Source organism: Platichthys flesus, chromosome 8 (assembly GCF_949316205.1).
Source record: "Platichthys flesus chromosome 8, fPlaFle2.1, whole genome shotgun sequence".
Lineage (NCBI taxonomy): Eukaryota > Metazoa > Chordata > Actinopteri > Pleuronectiformes > Pleuronectidae > Platichthys > Platichthys flesus.
Genome location: NC_084952.1, coordinates 13,903,765 through 13,919,092, shown reverse-complemented (window position 1 = coordinate 13,919,092; position 15,328 = coordinate 13,903,765). Strand labels below are relative to the sequence as shown.

The 15,328-nt window shown below is 39.4% G+C and overlaps 1 protein-coding gene across 2 annotated transcripts; it reads right to left on the bottom strand.

Annotated features, from left to right (window-relative positions):
- Nucleotides 1-2,189: 2,189 nt before the first annotated feature.
- Nucleotides 2,190-14,215, bottom strand: nxf1a (nuclear RNA export factor 1a). 2 transcript variants are annotated; one of them, XM_062393912.1, is made up of 22 exons: nucleotides 14,127-14,215; nucleotides 12,525-12,614; nucleotides 11,851-12,061; nucleotides 11,431-11,599; nucleotides 11,259-11,342; nucleotides 10,950-11,054; nucleotides 10,615-10,695; nucleotides 9,961-10,030; nucleotides 9,686-9,774; nucleotides 9,463-9,570; nucleotides 9,262-9,371; nucleotides 5,915-5,951; nucleotides 5,469-5,537; nucleotides 5,242-5,297; nucleotides 4,948-5,055; nucleotides 4,273-4,331; nucleotides 3,666-3,781; nucleotides 3,529-3,571; nucleotides 3,348-3,426; nucleotides 2,755-2,937; nucleotides 2,603-2,663; nucleotides 2,190-2,522 (listed from the first exon to the last, which is right to left on the bottom strand). In XM_062393912.1, the coding sequence occupies exons 1-22, from the start codon at nucleotides 14,188-14,190 to the stop codon at nucleotides 2,484-2,486; spliced, it is 2,031 nt and encodes a 676-aa protein (XP_062249896.1). In that variant the 5' UTR covers nucleotides 14,191-14,215; the 3' UTR covers nucleotides 2,190-2,483. The 2 variants fall into 2 exon arrangements, with proteins under 2 accessions (XP_062249896.1, XP_062249897.1); XM_062393913.1 differs by lacking the exons at nucleotides 12,525-12,614; nucleotides 14,127-14,215 and adding an exon at nucleotides 12,680-12,851.
- Between the last annotated feature and the right edge of the window lie 1,113 nt (nucleotides 14,216-15,328).

Here is a 15,328-nt window from a genome sequence, read left to right as displayed (position 1 = left end):
AGGTAGAAGCGCCACGAAAAGCGGTCCGCCTCCTATCCTCGCCCCTGGTAAATACTCGGGCTGTTCGCACCAGCAGCATAGTGTACGATATTTTTCAATTAATAGGATAAATCATTGCGACTTTAAGAATACAGTAAATTGCCATCTTGAAGATGGGAAAGAGCGGGATTAAAACCGGGTCCTTCTTGTTGGAGAGCAACCACTTTACCGTCTAGACCACACCGCCTACTGAGTTCCTGAGAGGAACTAAGCGCTATAAGAAGATGGACAAATTATAGTGTGTGTGTGTGTGTGTGTGTCTTTGTGTCATTCTATGCTGCTTTTGATACACACTTCAGATAAAATATTTTCTACTTTACTACATATATGATAGCCTTACTTAAAAGTTACTTTTATATTTTTGGATTTTAGATACTGGATGATTTAACATGCTTTAAAAACCTATTGTAAAAGAATAACCCAGTAGTTTCTTCGGACGCTCTACAAGAATCACAGTCTGCTGCAGCTTGTTTCCATGTGATGTCCTGAGGCTGCCCCCTGCTGGCTGATGGGTTCCTCTGCTGTTTTTGCAGCTTGTGATTAACTGAAGTTGTTCATAAAGGAAAATCTTTAATATCCTTCAAGGGCAATTTGATGTACGACCAGCAATCATTGCACAACAAAAATAAACCAATGTATACAAAGTAAATAAAACACAAGATAAAAAACCTATAGACTAAGTAGCAGGGGGAAATTCGCTTTTAATAAATTAATTGATAAGTCGACCAACAGAAATTACCCGTCAACTATTTAGATACATTCTACTTTTAATTTCCTGTTGTGTTTCTAATAATAATTAATGTTGGGGACATTTCCTTGATAAATGTGTGGAGGTTTTATTACCTCTGCTAAGGAGGTTATGTTTTCACCTCTGATATGTCAGTCAACAGATTTATGTAATAAACTACTGGACCACACTAGGAGGAAGCTGCATGGATCAGAGATGAACCAATACGGCTCTGTTGAGTTCTACTGAGTGCCAGTCTAGTGAATGAATCTGGAATCTTCTCTTAAAAAACATCCCCCCCCATAGGGTTTGTAGTGTGAAGCTAATGAGGTGTTTTATAAAGATGTGATCGGAGACGCCAGTCCAAGTGAATCCACTTTATTTCAGCATGAACAGAAAAAAAGAAGGGAGTTTCATTTCACCTCACAACAGTTCCTCATAGCTGTGGAGGCCAGTCAGAAGAACTTGACTGGCCCCCACAGAGCGCTGAGCTTAGCACCACCAAACACCTTTGGGATGAACTACAATGGAGATTGCAAGTCCTCTCGTCCACTGTCAGTGCCTGTCCTCACAAATGCTCTTTTGGATGAATAGGCAAAAATTCCCATAGACTCACACCAAACTCTTTTTAGAAAACCCAGAAGAGAGGAAGCTGTTCTAGCTTCAAAAGGGGATTCCAGTGCATATAAATGCCTACGGATTTTGAATGGGAAGTCATAAACGCTTTGGTTGGTGTCCCAACACCTTTGTCTATATAATGTGTGTTGGATACTGTAAAACACAATGCCATATTCCTTCTGTTCTTTAAAATAGCAATGATTGATAACAGACTTCGCCTTTTCTAATAATGAATTAATAAAAAGTAAGTCACAATTACAGGATAGTGTCTTCATTGAAAACAAAAAAGCTACTGACAAGAACTTAAACTGTGTTAACACATTTTTTATTTAGAGTTCAGGGAACATCGAAGGTGACTTTGGAAAGTCAACTCATAATTTGCTAAAACTTAAATACATAAAGTTGAAAGTATATAAATAAAGTAATCTGTGAGAAAGATGAATTGTGCTGTGTTTAGCAGCATGTACAAGCTTAAGACCCTTTCATCTCCACTAAAATTGAACAAAACCAATACATCAGCATTTTTTACATCCCAATACGATAGTATTTTAATTCCCAACAATACCATTTGATGGTCAGTTTGTTAGTGTAATATTTAAGTAGTTGTCCACTTAGCATTTTGTCATGAGGAGCCGGCTCAGCTGTCAAGTACTTATTTTAACATGCTTTATTTATGGAGACTGAGAGAAGTGCTTCAAACTCCTGAAAAAAGTAGTAACTTTTTATTTAGTATTTCCAAGTTTAAGGGTATAACTTTGATACTCAATACAATGTTCATATAGTATTATGCTCAAAGTGAAATGTATCAGTTGTGACAAAATATTTTTATTGTTGAACACAATACAACAAAATTCAGATGAACAAAGTCCAGCCATCTGTCTTTATTCCTATGAAAACATGAAGTGAATTTCTATACAAACCAAACACTAAGGTTACTATAATAGCTCAGTTGTTTGGTCAAACTGTTGACATTTGGCTGCTAAAATAAAGCAATAATCAAAAGGAAAGTAGACTCAACCCTTTTTTAAAACAAATCAAAAAAAAGCCAACAGAAAGATTAAGCAAAAGGCATAAATAAGACAACTGCAGATTTAACTCTTCATTTGTTGAACGCAACATCAGGAATATTGCCATCCGCCTGGAAAGAGAGAAGCATATTAGAGCATTGCTATACAGATCACATATGGAAATTAAATGTATGACTGCAAAACATATTACCTTCAACTGAGTGAAGATCTGTGCCGCTCTGTTGAAATCCCACTCGTTGTCTTGAAGACACCTGTGACACAGAACAAGTGTTTAGATATTTTGAGTTATCGAAATAAATGATGTCATGTCTACAAACATAACTCGGGAAAAAAAAGCCTTACTTTTGGGACCATTCAAGGTTCATGCCAGACTTCTGTGAGAAGGCTGTGAGCATCTCCTGCTGGGGTGCGGTGAGGGTGGGGACAGGGCTGGAAGATGGAGTTGGGGCGGGAGCTACAAAGGCGCGGCGGATCTCCTCTGTTGTGGCCATTCGAATAAAAAGCTGGTCGTTCACGATGCACAAACTACGACACAAAAAAACAGATTGAGAATTAAGTTTGAATGCTTCAGGTGTTTCAGGAGTTGGTGGGCTTACTACATGGGAAAAGTGTTTGTTTGCTAATAAAAGGTTTTTAGATACTAAGATACTTGTGGTTACTATGTTAAATAAAAAAACTTTTACTTTTTGAGAAGGCTAGAAATAGAATTTAGGACCAAATGTGAAAAAAATCTAACAAATCTCAAGCATATGCAAGTTAGATATTCTTTTTTAATTATCATTCATGACGTTTAATGTGCAAAAGACAAGGACGTTATTTTCTTTGTGACCCACAACTGCTACTATGTTTGTACTTGGAAACAGGCGTTTTCCACAGGGAAAACAAGATGGACAACAGGAAGATGAAAGGAACCACTGGGAGCTCACTAAACTTACCCAGTACCCCCTGCTGGGACTGTGATGAATACTCGAGAGAAGGCCATGGTGGAGTCTCTGGATTTACCGTCAACAGCAACTATAAAACAGGCGAGACATAAATTAGAAATACAAATAAGCATTGTTTAATCTTACAGTGGGTGGTAACCAAATTTAAAATCATTATGAGCAAACAACTCACCTTCTTTGAAGACACCACTCACAGTGAATGACAGCAGAGTGTTCTGTAAACATTTTTAAGGAGTTAATGGAAATGATTCATAGTGAGACAAAGTGGCCAGAGAAAGGTGTAGCCCCAGCTGAGGAACATTAACTCACTGTGTAGGTGTTAACATCGACGTTAAAGGAGGCGATGTCGTGCTGAGTTTTGGGCAACTCGTTGATGAAAGCAACCACGTTCAGGCGCGTGTGCTTCAGTAGTCGAAACCTCATTGCTAAAGTAGGAGAGATCCAGAGAGGGAAAAATTCACCAAAAAATTCGGTGTCAACTATTCAGATGCCATGATGGTTGCTATGTAGTTACTAGGTTACAGCCCATGTAGAACCAACCACAAAACCCACCCATGTGTTTAACCTATATAAGGGGGCGCCCTTAGCTCAGTTGGTACGGCGTCCCCCCCATGGGCCTAGGCCAGCAGCCGACCCGGGTTCGATTCCAGCCCGCGGCCGTTGTCACTCCCCTCTCTGCCCCATGTCAACTCTGTCTCTCTACACTATCAATAAAGCATAAAAATGCCAAAAATAATTCTTTAAAAAAAAAAAAAAACTATATAAGAATGTTTCATTGATATTATTCTTATGCAGGTTATTGTGATGACAGTAATTCACTGAATCCCGTACTGCTTATTTGTTCTTTTGTTTGTAGCAGAACAATGGCAGGACGGCCATTTCCCCATCAGTAAAAGATAGTGAAAGGTAAACTCACTTGTATCTTTGATCCTTTTCAGGTTTCGAGTGTCTTTGTGATATTCTCCCAGACTGCTCCTAAATGTCAGGAGAGAGACAGAATCAATGGGAATACAGCTCAGACTACATCCACACTGATGTTTTTATTTTAAAACAGGGATTTAAAACTAACACCATCACTGTCCAGATCAACAGTCTAGCTCTGTAACACACTGTCTATTTGCATAAGGTTGCTTAGGTGGCAGAAAATGCTATGAACAAATCAGCAAATGTAAAAAGTAAGTCCCTCCTTTTTCTTGCTTGGACTCACCTCTGTTAGTCCAGTAGTTACTTTTAAGACCAAATCAGGACGTGAATGTGGATGACTGCTTCATCTTTTAAGTCTCATTATCTGTCCGTCCTTACTAAGACACAACCACTGAGTTTTTAAAGCAAAAAAAGGGCAGAAAGCTTTTACAAAAGTCTCCACTGTAGGTACTAAATATTGTGTGGATGCCAGTCAAATTGTTGCAAAAAGGATTGTCTTTTAAACTCAACCAGGTGTGGATGTGGTGTCAAATATGGAGGAGTGGGCTCAGAGATAACAGCAGCCCATGATGGCTGGAGCGCCACAAAAATCTTAAAGTAATTAGTGAATCACATTCCTTCGACCAATGTTGTACATATGTAGAAGCTTCTTTGAGGATGTTCTTACCTGGAGGGGTTCTGGGTGGAGTAAGGTGTTGTCATGGATAACGATGCTCCATCATGATAAGCATCAAGAAGTGGCTGTCGGTCCCCAGAGTCGTATATACTGTAGTACCTGCAACACAATCAAATGCAAATCTTTTCTTGGGTTCCTGACATCCTAACTTGCTTAAAAACCTTTTTATAGAATTTAAATTTGAAAGCAGTACTAATAAACAAGCCACTACTTGGGGTCACATAACCAGAGCATTGACCCTGGAAAACAGCCAGTGATTAACAGACTATTTATATAGACACTCACTGTTGTAAAAAGCGAAGGATGAGAACCTTGATTTCATCAGATCCAAAACAGCTGCCCTGGATTATCAAATAGAGAAGAAAATTTTGTCAGGTTATAAACAAAATAATCTTGAGACTTGAGTTTCACATGGAGGACAATGCATCTTAAACCTACATATGTACAAAAAGACAAGAATAAAACGTTTCAATATTAATAAATATGAAATCACATAAGGTAAAACAAGTAACCTTGCACGCTGGGATAGTGGTGGGTGTTTCCACATCAAATCCAATGGGTGGGGGGAGATCGTTACCATCCTAAAAAAAAAAAAAAGAAGAAACACAGGAGAAATTAGCAATTCTTTATAGATGTCACAGACTTGAGATGCTGATACTAGTCATTAACAGCTTAAATCTGTAAAACTGCCTAAATGGCAAACGACACAATACTGCAGTGTTACAAATATGAATCGAATGTACAATAAGCTCATAGATATGTAAAGAAGTGCAGTCAAACTATAAAATGACGCAAAAGCTATTAAATATATTATTGTATTAATAATAGGGGCCAGAATACCCAGAGTTTCTTACTACGTCCTTACTCTCAGTGTGGTTCAATTGCAACCAATTTCATATGAATTGAAAGAACAGAGGCTAATGATAAAAGATGAGGCAAGCTAAACGTGTGGACTCACCAGTTTGAGAAGCCGGGGAAACCTCTGCCGCACAGCACTGGTAGGGGAACAAAAATCAAGTGCAGGAAAGTTATCATCACGTAACACCACATTCTCACACAGTTGTAATGTGTTTGTTGTCCAAAACTATGATGCCACAGACAGTCAAACAGGCAGACCCCTTAATATTTTTTATGCGCCTCAGTTGTCATTTTAAACTGTCGGGTTTGCAAGAAAATTTAGGAGAATACAGTCATGTACAGATACACGAAAATTGTGTAAAAAAATCCAGTGTCTCAAAGAAGTTGTTCTTGAATCCACAACAAATGGTGTCTTGTACACACTGTCACCCTCCCTTCAGTTTCATGCTGTATTCTTGGGCTCGTCTCCCACCCTAAATTGTACTTACCAGCAAGTACTCACCCTCTTCCCCAATATGGATCTCTACACAGATATGACATGGGGAAGCAACATAAGCACACTTTCTAGGAGCACACACATACAGACATGCAGAGGCCCACGACTGCACTGGAAACCAGCAAACATGTCCATGTTTAATAGTAAATTACTGGGAGAGAGGTGGCCAGGAGTCTTGTGTCAACTCCGCGCCAAACTCTGGCCCAGATGTGGGGGAGCAGATGAATCTACACCACGACAAAACCTAACAGGGCCTGGGTAAAAAGAATATATAAAGTAAAATGCACACAGACACTAACACCAGTGGTCTAACATTCAGAAGAGGTGAAAATCGCTAATTATCATGTGAGGGATTTTTCCGGTGTGCCCATGATTATCAGCAAAGAAAGGCAACCTGAGAACAGAGGTCAACAAAAAGGATAGGTGGCCTCAATGTGAGCTGGACCCAGCAGTCCTACCACTCATCCTACAGTCTTCCTCTACTGCACAAGCAGAACAGTAATAACTGTCTCATAGTCACCACCTCTTCTGAACAGATGGGTCTTGATGCACCAATAGTAGACAGAGTATGTTCCTCCTTAATTTAGACCCAATCCTCTGGTTACAGAAGGACTGGGATATTATTAATCATGCATGATCTCTCTGCTGAATATTTGAGCTTAATGTACTTGTCACAGCCATCAGAAACTGGAGTGTTTTTTCACTTATGTTGACTTATTTCAGGTCAAAAGTGAACTTTGGAGTTCAGATATCATTCCCTCAGAAGTTAGGAAAGGGTATTTGTCCAACTTTTCACTTCCTTCACTGAAAACAGGTGGCCTGTTTCAGGCAAGATAGAACCAAGATAGTGGAAGAGACAAACTGCCTTTTCTCTTTGGCTCATCATTGGTCATAAATTATGACACGTATCCTCTTTGCTTCAGCCCAACGGCTTCTCCTGTGGAGTCCAGTCTTCTCAATTTCTTCCCGTCACATTTTTAGTGAGCCAGAGCTCATGGGGACTGAGGCTGAGTAATCGTGACTGTGCCTGCCTTAGGTTGTCCCAGGTTTTTGAGGGGGGATCTTACCCGTCATGGGCTATCCAGCCTTCCATACTCGCCTGTTTTAGGGGTCCCAGTGGGCAAAGAAGATACCAGGGAATGGAAATCATTGGCAGTGGTTTTTCTTGTTTCATCCAAACATTTGTAAAGACACCTGTGGATTGCCCTCTCTTCAATAAACAGAACTACGCTGTGAGACAATAATGCCTAAGAGATTGTGTTGTATTCATACTTTAAAAGCAGGAGATCATGTAGGAGGACTTTCATTCTGACGGTCCCCTTTAATGTGTCTTATCAAGGATTTTTGATTGCAGTTGAGTGGTGGCAAATTTGATCGCAGTTACTGGAAAACTAACCAGGATATCAACAGAGGAGTGCTGGGTACAGAATCACTGAGCACCATAAAAGAGACCAAAGCATGATAGGATGTTTCTCATCAAAGGTGAATAACTGCAGGAAGTGTGGAGAGTTTAAGCAATATGAAAGGAAAACAATGTTGAAGTGCATCTTGGTTTGATGATCCTCAGGAACTCGAAATTATAGAAATCTTTGTTAAAGAATGTTGAAAGAAGGTAAGATTAATTATTAAGTAGGAAGAAATATATATAAAAAAATTACTGTCTGAAGTAATTGCAGGTTCATTTAGTCATTTCTCCTCCCCCATTCTTGTGCAATAATAATATGCAATCTACCCACTTTATACTCCTACTTTGGTGAAATGTGTATGATATGCGTTTTATCTTTTTTATACATTTGAGTACATTCTTATGCACCTCATGGAGTGGCACTAAACATTTTGTTTTATCACTATAAAATGACAATAAAGGCTTTCTATTCTACACAACAAAAACACGATATACAAAAATACAGGGAGTAAAGAGTGAATGTCAGCTGGCTCCTTGAAATCCTCTTTGACTGTTGAGGAAACAGTTTTGTTATCACACAGGCATCTTGCTGCTTGAGAGTTTATGAGACATGTTTAGACCTGCTCAACAACATAACATGACACACAGTCAGGACATCAGGGTTAAAGTGACTGAAACGATCCGGAATCATGATCTGACATCGATTTATAACCATTTCAGGATATTGGACTAGATGGTGAATATCCCAAGGGATTATCAGTTTGTGTGTTGATTCGAGCAGACACACACACTCTTGCGGACAGAAAAAACTTCTTCCAGCAGATCATGTTGATCTATTGGCATATTTTTATGTTTAAATTCAGCTTCAAACTCTGGAGCAGATCAAACAAATGGCAAGTAAACTTGTACTGATCAGGTCCTGAGATTATGTGTCGCTGTGTGATTGAGTGGGGGTGGGTCCCTGGGGCCTGTGTGTGTAAACTCCAAACTCGCTCTCTGTGTCAAACAAACTGGTCTCAGAAGTAGTAGATATGTCATGTTGCGTTCAAACACAACACTGACCTGCGCAGAGTAATACTCATTAGCAGTGATGCCGGTAACCCTTTACTCTAATCTGACCACTTTTTTCAGTAACAAGTAATCTAACGCGTTACTATTTCCAAACCAGTAATCAGATTAGAGTTACTTGTCCAAGTCACCTTGCGTTTCAATTTCGGTATTTGTGGTTAAACCGCTGGGCACGTCCTGCGGCTGGGGGAGCAGTCACCCCAACACCATCTTCACCACGCCGCCTGAGGCTCGGTGTGCGATCTAGCTGATTTATATTGCATTTATATATTGCGATATAAATCAATGAATATAAGAAACTATCGTGTTATAATTTCTTTTAAATTTCTTTCCATATCGCCAAGCCCTATTTGCAGCACAATACTGGTTACTCTTGCTCATGGAAAGACGCCTGGACACCCTTAGTTGCACCCAAGTCACACCACTGTGTCCGTTACATAGCAACTTTACCCCTCATCCCCCAAACTCGCTGACTGACCTGATGTATGAGGCCTGATCCTTGAAGTACAGACACAGAGGGTTCCTGTTCAGCCACAGCTCCACCAGCTTCAGGCCTTTAACCTTGTCCAGCTCCCGATCAGACTTGAGCTAAACGCCACAGAAACAGAACAACATGGTGTGAGGAGGATTTTAAATTTGTGCGGTTATTAGTCAAGATTAACAGAGCAGCCCATCTTACCTCGTTGTGGGAAAGGTTCAGAGTCTTCAGATTAGGCACCTTGGAAACCAATTCAGAGAGTTCATCCAGTTTGTGGATACGGTTGTTGCTCAGGTTCAACGAAGTCAGCTGGCAACAGTCAGATAAAATGCCCATACAATCAGTTTGACCAATTATTTAGCATAAACAGTGAAAAATCATTTGTCCCTTATTTTTCACAAAGAATATGAGATATGTATTATACCTCTGGAATGTTTTCTTCAATAACAGTAATGACAGCTTCCATGTGCGTCTTCCGATTCAAGGTGACTTCCACTTTGTGGGACACCAGGTCTGTTACATACAAAAAAATAATCCACAATTAAAATTCCTAAAATAAAAACCTTGAATTAGAAAAAAATTCCCAACAAAATCTAAGTCCCAGAGAAGTAATAAAAGAAAGCACAGACTGTTTGTCCCACCGTCTACCTAGATCACAGAAAGGCTAGATAACAAAGAAAGAGATGAGATTCTAATTACCTGGGTCTGTTCGGATGTTGTTCAAGTCAAGTGCTTGCTGGGAGCCATCAAAACGTTTTGCCATACATTGCTGTGAAAGATAACATAACAGCTGACGTGAGAAGTCAGATCCACACAGATATTTTTTTTTCAAATTTATGGGCGCCGGCCAAATGGAAGTAAATGTGGATCCTTAAACGTTTGGCAACCACGCGACCAGAAGCTGCTCTTTAATTTTTTGTCATGATATTGGTCTACCCTCAACTGAGTAAATGTCACAGGCACATCCGCCATCACTGAGTTATTCCTGCTTCAAGCTGACCGGTTAAGATATGGAGACTCCAAGGGTGACTTCGGCAGATCCTGACATTTTTTACAAAACTCACCCCAACAAGAAGGAACATTTAAAAAAAGAGGATAAAGGAGCTTGGTCCAGACCAACCTCATTTACAGATTCAGCAGCCAGCGATGAGGACAATTGTACACCTGGGCTAATGCTGTTCTTAAATGAGAAACAGAGTTGGCTAACTGGATGTGGTGTAAGTATTGTACTTTAGTCATTACCCTGTTTGCTGTTTCAAAGTGTCGGCACGGAGGTACTGTGAAACAATGATTGCAACAACCCCATTCGCATGTTCAGATCTCTCAGAAAGGGCATGATTCCCTTTAGCTCACCTTCAGGTGCTCCAAGTGTTCAGGCTTCAGATCAGCAAGGAGGAAAGATGGTGGAGCGCTGGAGTTTACATGTACCTCAACCTTCAGAGAATAAATATGTGTGAAAGGTTGTAAATAAAGATACACTGTAGACATTGAGTTTTAAATGAAATGTGATAAGATAAATACAAAAGAAAGTAGGGATGACTAATATACCAATTCAAAGTACCAATAAACTACAAGCTGCACGTAATACTGTAAGATGTTACCAGCATCTGATGTAACATGTCATAATCATTAAGGACAATGGATATTTTTCAATGAAACTAAAAGTTTCCATTATTACTCCAACATACCTTATAACCATCTGTGTCTAGGATCTTGTGAGAACATTTGCGTAAAGCGATAGAAGCAGAGGGATCATCCACATAGAAATGGGCTCTGTCGTGGTCGACATGGTACTGGATGATTCAGGGAGAGAGAAATACAATCAAAATCAATCTACATAAAGACATTTTGCAAAAAACAACTCCTTCCACAACATCTGTAGTTTAGTGTTTTGTCAAAGAAAAATAATTTCTCTTATAGGGACTCACAGCACCCTTTACCAATTTAGCTTTGTGATTAGTAAACATGTACAAAGTTTAGAAACAAGTTAACCTCACCTGCACAGCTGTGAAGGGAATTGAACAGATGTCCTGAAGAGCGGTCATTAACCATTTCTTGTCATATTTTCTTCCGTGTGGTATCTGTCAAAGATGACAAGGCAAATATGATGTTCCTCAACACATGTCAAGGTAATCTGTCTTTTGGCATTTGTATATTAACAATACTCACTGTTACTTTAGACCAGCCTGACTGGTTTCTTCCTCCACCGCCGTTTCCTCCACCTCGGCCTCCTCCTCTGAAGCCACCACCTCCACCTCTACCACCACGTCCTCTCCCTTGTTGCCTGTCTCTGTCAAATCGTCCTTCTCCTTTTCGACCTGTTTTCCCATATGGGGCGCTAAAGAGGTCAAAACAAGGCCAATTAAAAAAACTCTCCATCAGCCAATGTCGGCCTGCTCTTGCTGTGCGGAGATTTTTTTTTAAACAACCCAGAATTCACTGAAGCAGTTTCCTTTGGGGTTTCTAGAGTAATCTTTGTTTTATTTTTGTGATTCTTTCTCCCCTACAAACCCACAAAAATGCTGTTTAATTTTTGATGAAAAAGTTCAACCACACAAAACAGGAACTTAGCCAATCGGGCAAACTTACTATCTGTGTTGGGAGCCGTTGTCCTGAGAGCCTTCACCCATGGTTACATCGCCATCAATGTCATCAAGCCTAGACCGTGGTCCTGGACCTGCAAACCCAGCTTGATGGCCTCCCCGCGGGCGGTCTCTGCGAGATCTGTCATACGACCGCCCCTTGTGAGAGCCTTGGCCTTTGCGGTTACGAAATGGTGGTCCGGTTCTATCATCGTGCTCTGAGAAAAGGAACAGAATTCAAAAGTTACATAAGATACTTAAAGATCGTAAACAAAACAGAAAGATCAAACATTGTTATGCAATTATATAAAACCATATTCATCAGGGAAATACAACAAAAGTTACACATTTACTTCAACACATAACCTAGAGAAAATATAAGGTCCTACTCATGTATAATATCAAATTTTTGAACGTATAAAAAAATGATATACATACCCGGTATATTTTATTCATGTATGATACATTATTTATTTTTTATCATAATAATGATAAATAAACTATACTCAAGGGAATAAACATGATAAAGGACAGACAATCTCCTTTTAACCGCTGAAATAACTGCGGTAGATGTAGTCTGTGTTTACACTATAATATATAGTCTGGTACTTTCATAACAATGGAAAAAAAAAAACAGTAGAAATAAGTATGCTTATGTCAGTAAACTGTTGCGATTAGAACCTCGGGAAGCTTCGTAAATGTCTGGTTTTCCTCCTTCGACCTCGATATCAGCGCTCCTAAACTCTCTCCTCCTGGTAAAGCCTCCATGCTCTGAAAACAACGGTACAAGGTGCGGAACGTGTAAGACTCATGCGGTAGTGAAAATGGTTTCTTACCGTTGTAGTAATGTCCGCCATCCGCCATGGTTCTAGATTATTGTTCGCCAAAGCCACACCAATAAAACCGTGTTCTCTATTTCATACAACACAGAGGCTGAGACTGTGGAAGCGACTCCCGACTCCTCGAGTGGAGCGGGGGAGAGGACAAACAAGACGGCGCCCTGATGGCGGAGACTCTTCAATGTTAGCCGTTAGCCGTTAGCGCCCAATGCGTCACGATGACAGGAGGAAGTAGTTATTATGCCTTCAACTTCCGGGGTCATGGAAATGGTGCGGGAAATTGAAATTTTATTATGAAAAAATTAAAATGATGTTTTAAAAAAAAATGAATACGTTTCCAATGTGAAGCTTAACATTCACGTAAGACGGGATGCATTATATTTATATATGATACGTTGATATTTATGTTTTCAAAATAATGATAAATATACTCAAACGGAGACCAGCTTTCGTTACAGTTGCTCTTCATGGAGCTACACAAACAAATAAGTCAAGTTTTTATTGTGATGAGCCTGCAGGAAGAATCAGCTGAACAAATGTAATAACACTGACAGAGCCATTTTAGAATAGATTTTGGATTTAACATTTTAATAAAAATACATTTTTGAATTATTTCCAAACAACTTTAAATATAGTTTAACATTAATATTTGAATCTGGACTTCACGTCGAGTCCTAAAAATAAAAACACATTAGGACGTATCTGGTGGAAAATGCATAACGAATTGAAGGAATTATCGGAAAACTATCACAAGATCCTTTTTTGGCTTGAATGTTTACCATTTAAAAAAATATGTTTCCATTACTTGATAATTTATTCAACATGTCCTGTAAAGCTACCCTTAAGATACTTCCAAGTAGTTACATCCTAAAAACTGCTTTACAAGCAGCTCTTTGCTGCCCTGTTTTCTTGTTAAAAAAATATTCTCCAAAACTTTTAATTTAAAATGGGAAAACTCGCATTGGTTTGCTTTTGGAAACACTGATATCCAGGTTTTCCAAAGTTAAAACAAGAGTAACCTGAGGATAAATTAACAGGTGTGTTGACCTGGTGTCAGTTTAATTCATGTCATTAGTATAACTACCTCTTTAAATCAATGAACTCAATAACCGTGGGGACAGTATTGTTGTGCAAAGTCAGGGGTTTTCAGAAGATTTTATCAGGGTTGAACAATAAATTAAATAACTCAATATCATACAACAGATGTCTGACACCGAAAACAACATTTTGAAAAATGTTTATAATACATCTGATGCATCTTTTGCACATAATCAGTGGTAGATAAGATCTGCATCACAGTGATGCAGGCACATTTTAAGTTTTGTATATTTTAAATACGTGGGATTGAAGATCTTTTGTCCCCATCAGACGTCTCCCTGATCTCTCTGCCTGAGACAGGTACCAAGGATGTAATCAAACATGGATGAAAGTAGAGCAGACTCACCGCTATTCACAGCACGTGTCACCACCAGGTTGGGGTAAATCTTTTTATGAAACAGAGACTTCATCCTCCGGGAAACCTTGTCAAACTCGCTCAGCCTTCAGAGAATCCACCCGGAGTTCACGGTGTCGCATAGAAAAACACGGAAACAGATTATAAATGTAAGTTTGAACTTTTTGTTGCTTCGCCTCAGTCCGGTGCGCTGTTAATTAGTTGGCTAACTTTAGCTAACTCTAGCTAACAGTTAGCTAACTGTAAGCAAACATCAACACTGAGGAGCATCATTCAGGAATCAGACACACTCCGACAATATCCACTGATTATACCGCGTTATTTCGATTTCCGTAGTTATCCGTGACTGTGTTGTGATGAAATGTGGCGCACCTGTCTACTGTCCCGGGCGGTGTCAGTCCGCCTGTCACGCGTCACTTTGCTCCAGTGCGCCAAGAATAAAACACGGCAACGCCCACTGGACGGTGGGCGGGGCTACTTGGAACCTGGAGGCACTGCACCTCAAAGCTGCACCTGTGCTACTTTAGAAACCACACCCAGAACACATCAACAATCCGCGAGGGTCCTAAACAGGACTTCAAACTATTTTAAAGAGACGTTAATTCAACTTAATGGTCGCTTGTAGAACCTGGTGCAGCTGATTTGGGTTTCAGTATTCAGTGCTGGACAGTAACTTCAATGCGGTTTATTTTCTATATCTTTTCAGTGGTAAATTCCATCATTCGGTATTTCATTTATCCTCCAATTAATTTGTTTTATATTTTCACATATCCTTATTTGAATTTTTCTTTGTTACTTTTTGAGTCAAAGTCACGGTTTATCACTACCCTTCTAATGCAAAACATGGGTAAAAAAATTACACAATAATTTCCTGTGTTATTTCATGCATGGCTTGGTGTTTCTTTTTTAAGAAATATATTTTATCATTAAATATCTTAGTTTTGATTAACCTAAACCATTAATTATCCTTTTTCCTTTCTGACTTTATAAACAAAGGTACATTTTATGTTTCTACATCACTTGTTCACACATGGTTAAAAAATGACCCATACAGTATGTGTTCACTACGGAACACCTACCCTTCATTTCACACAACTGCTTTTGCACATCTGATGGATTTAAGGCCTATTTTACAATCTATAACTAGTGAGCAAGATAAATATGTACAATACTAACTAGCTGTTAGCTAGCTA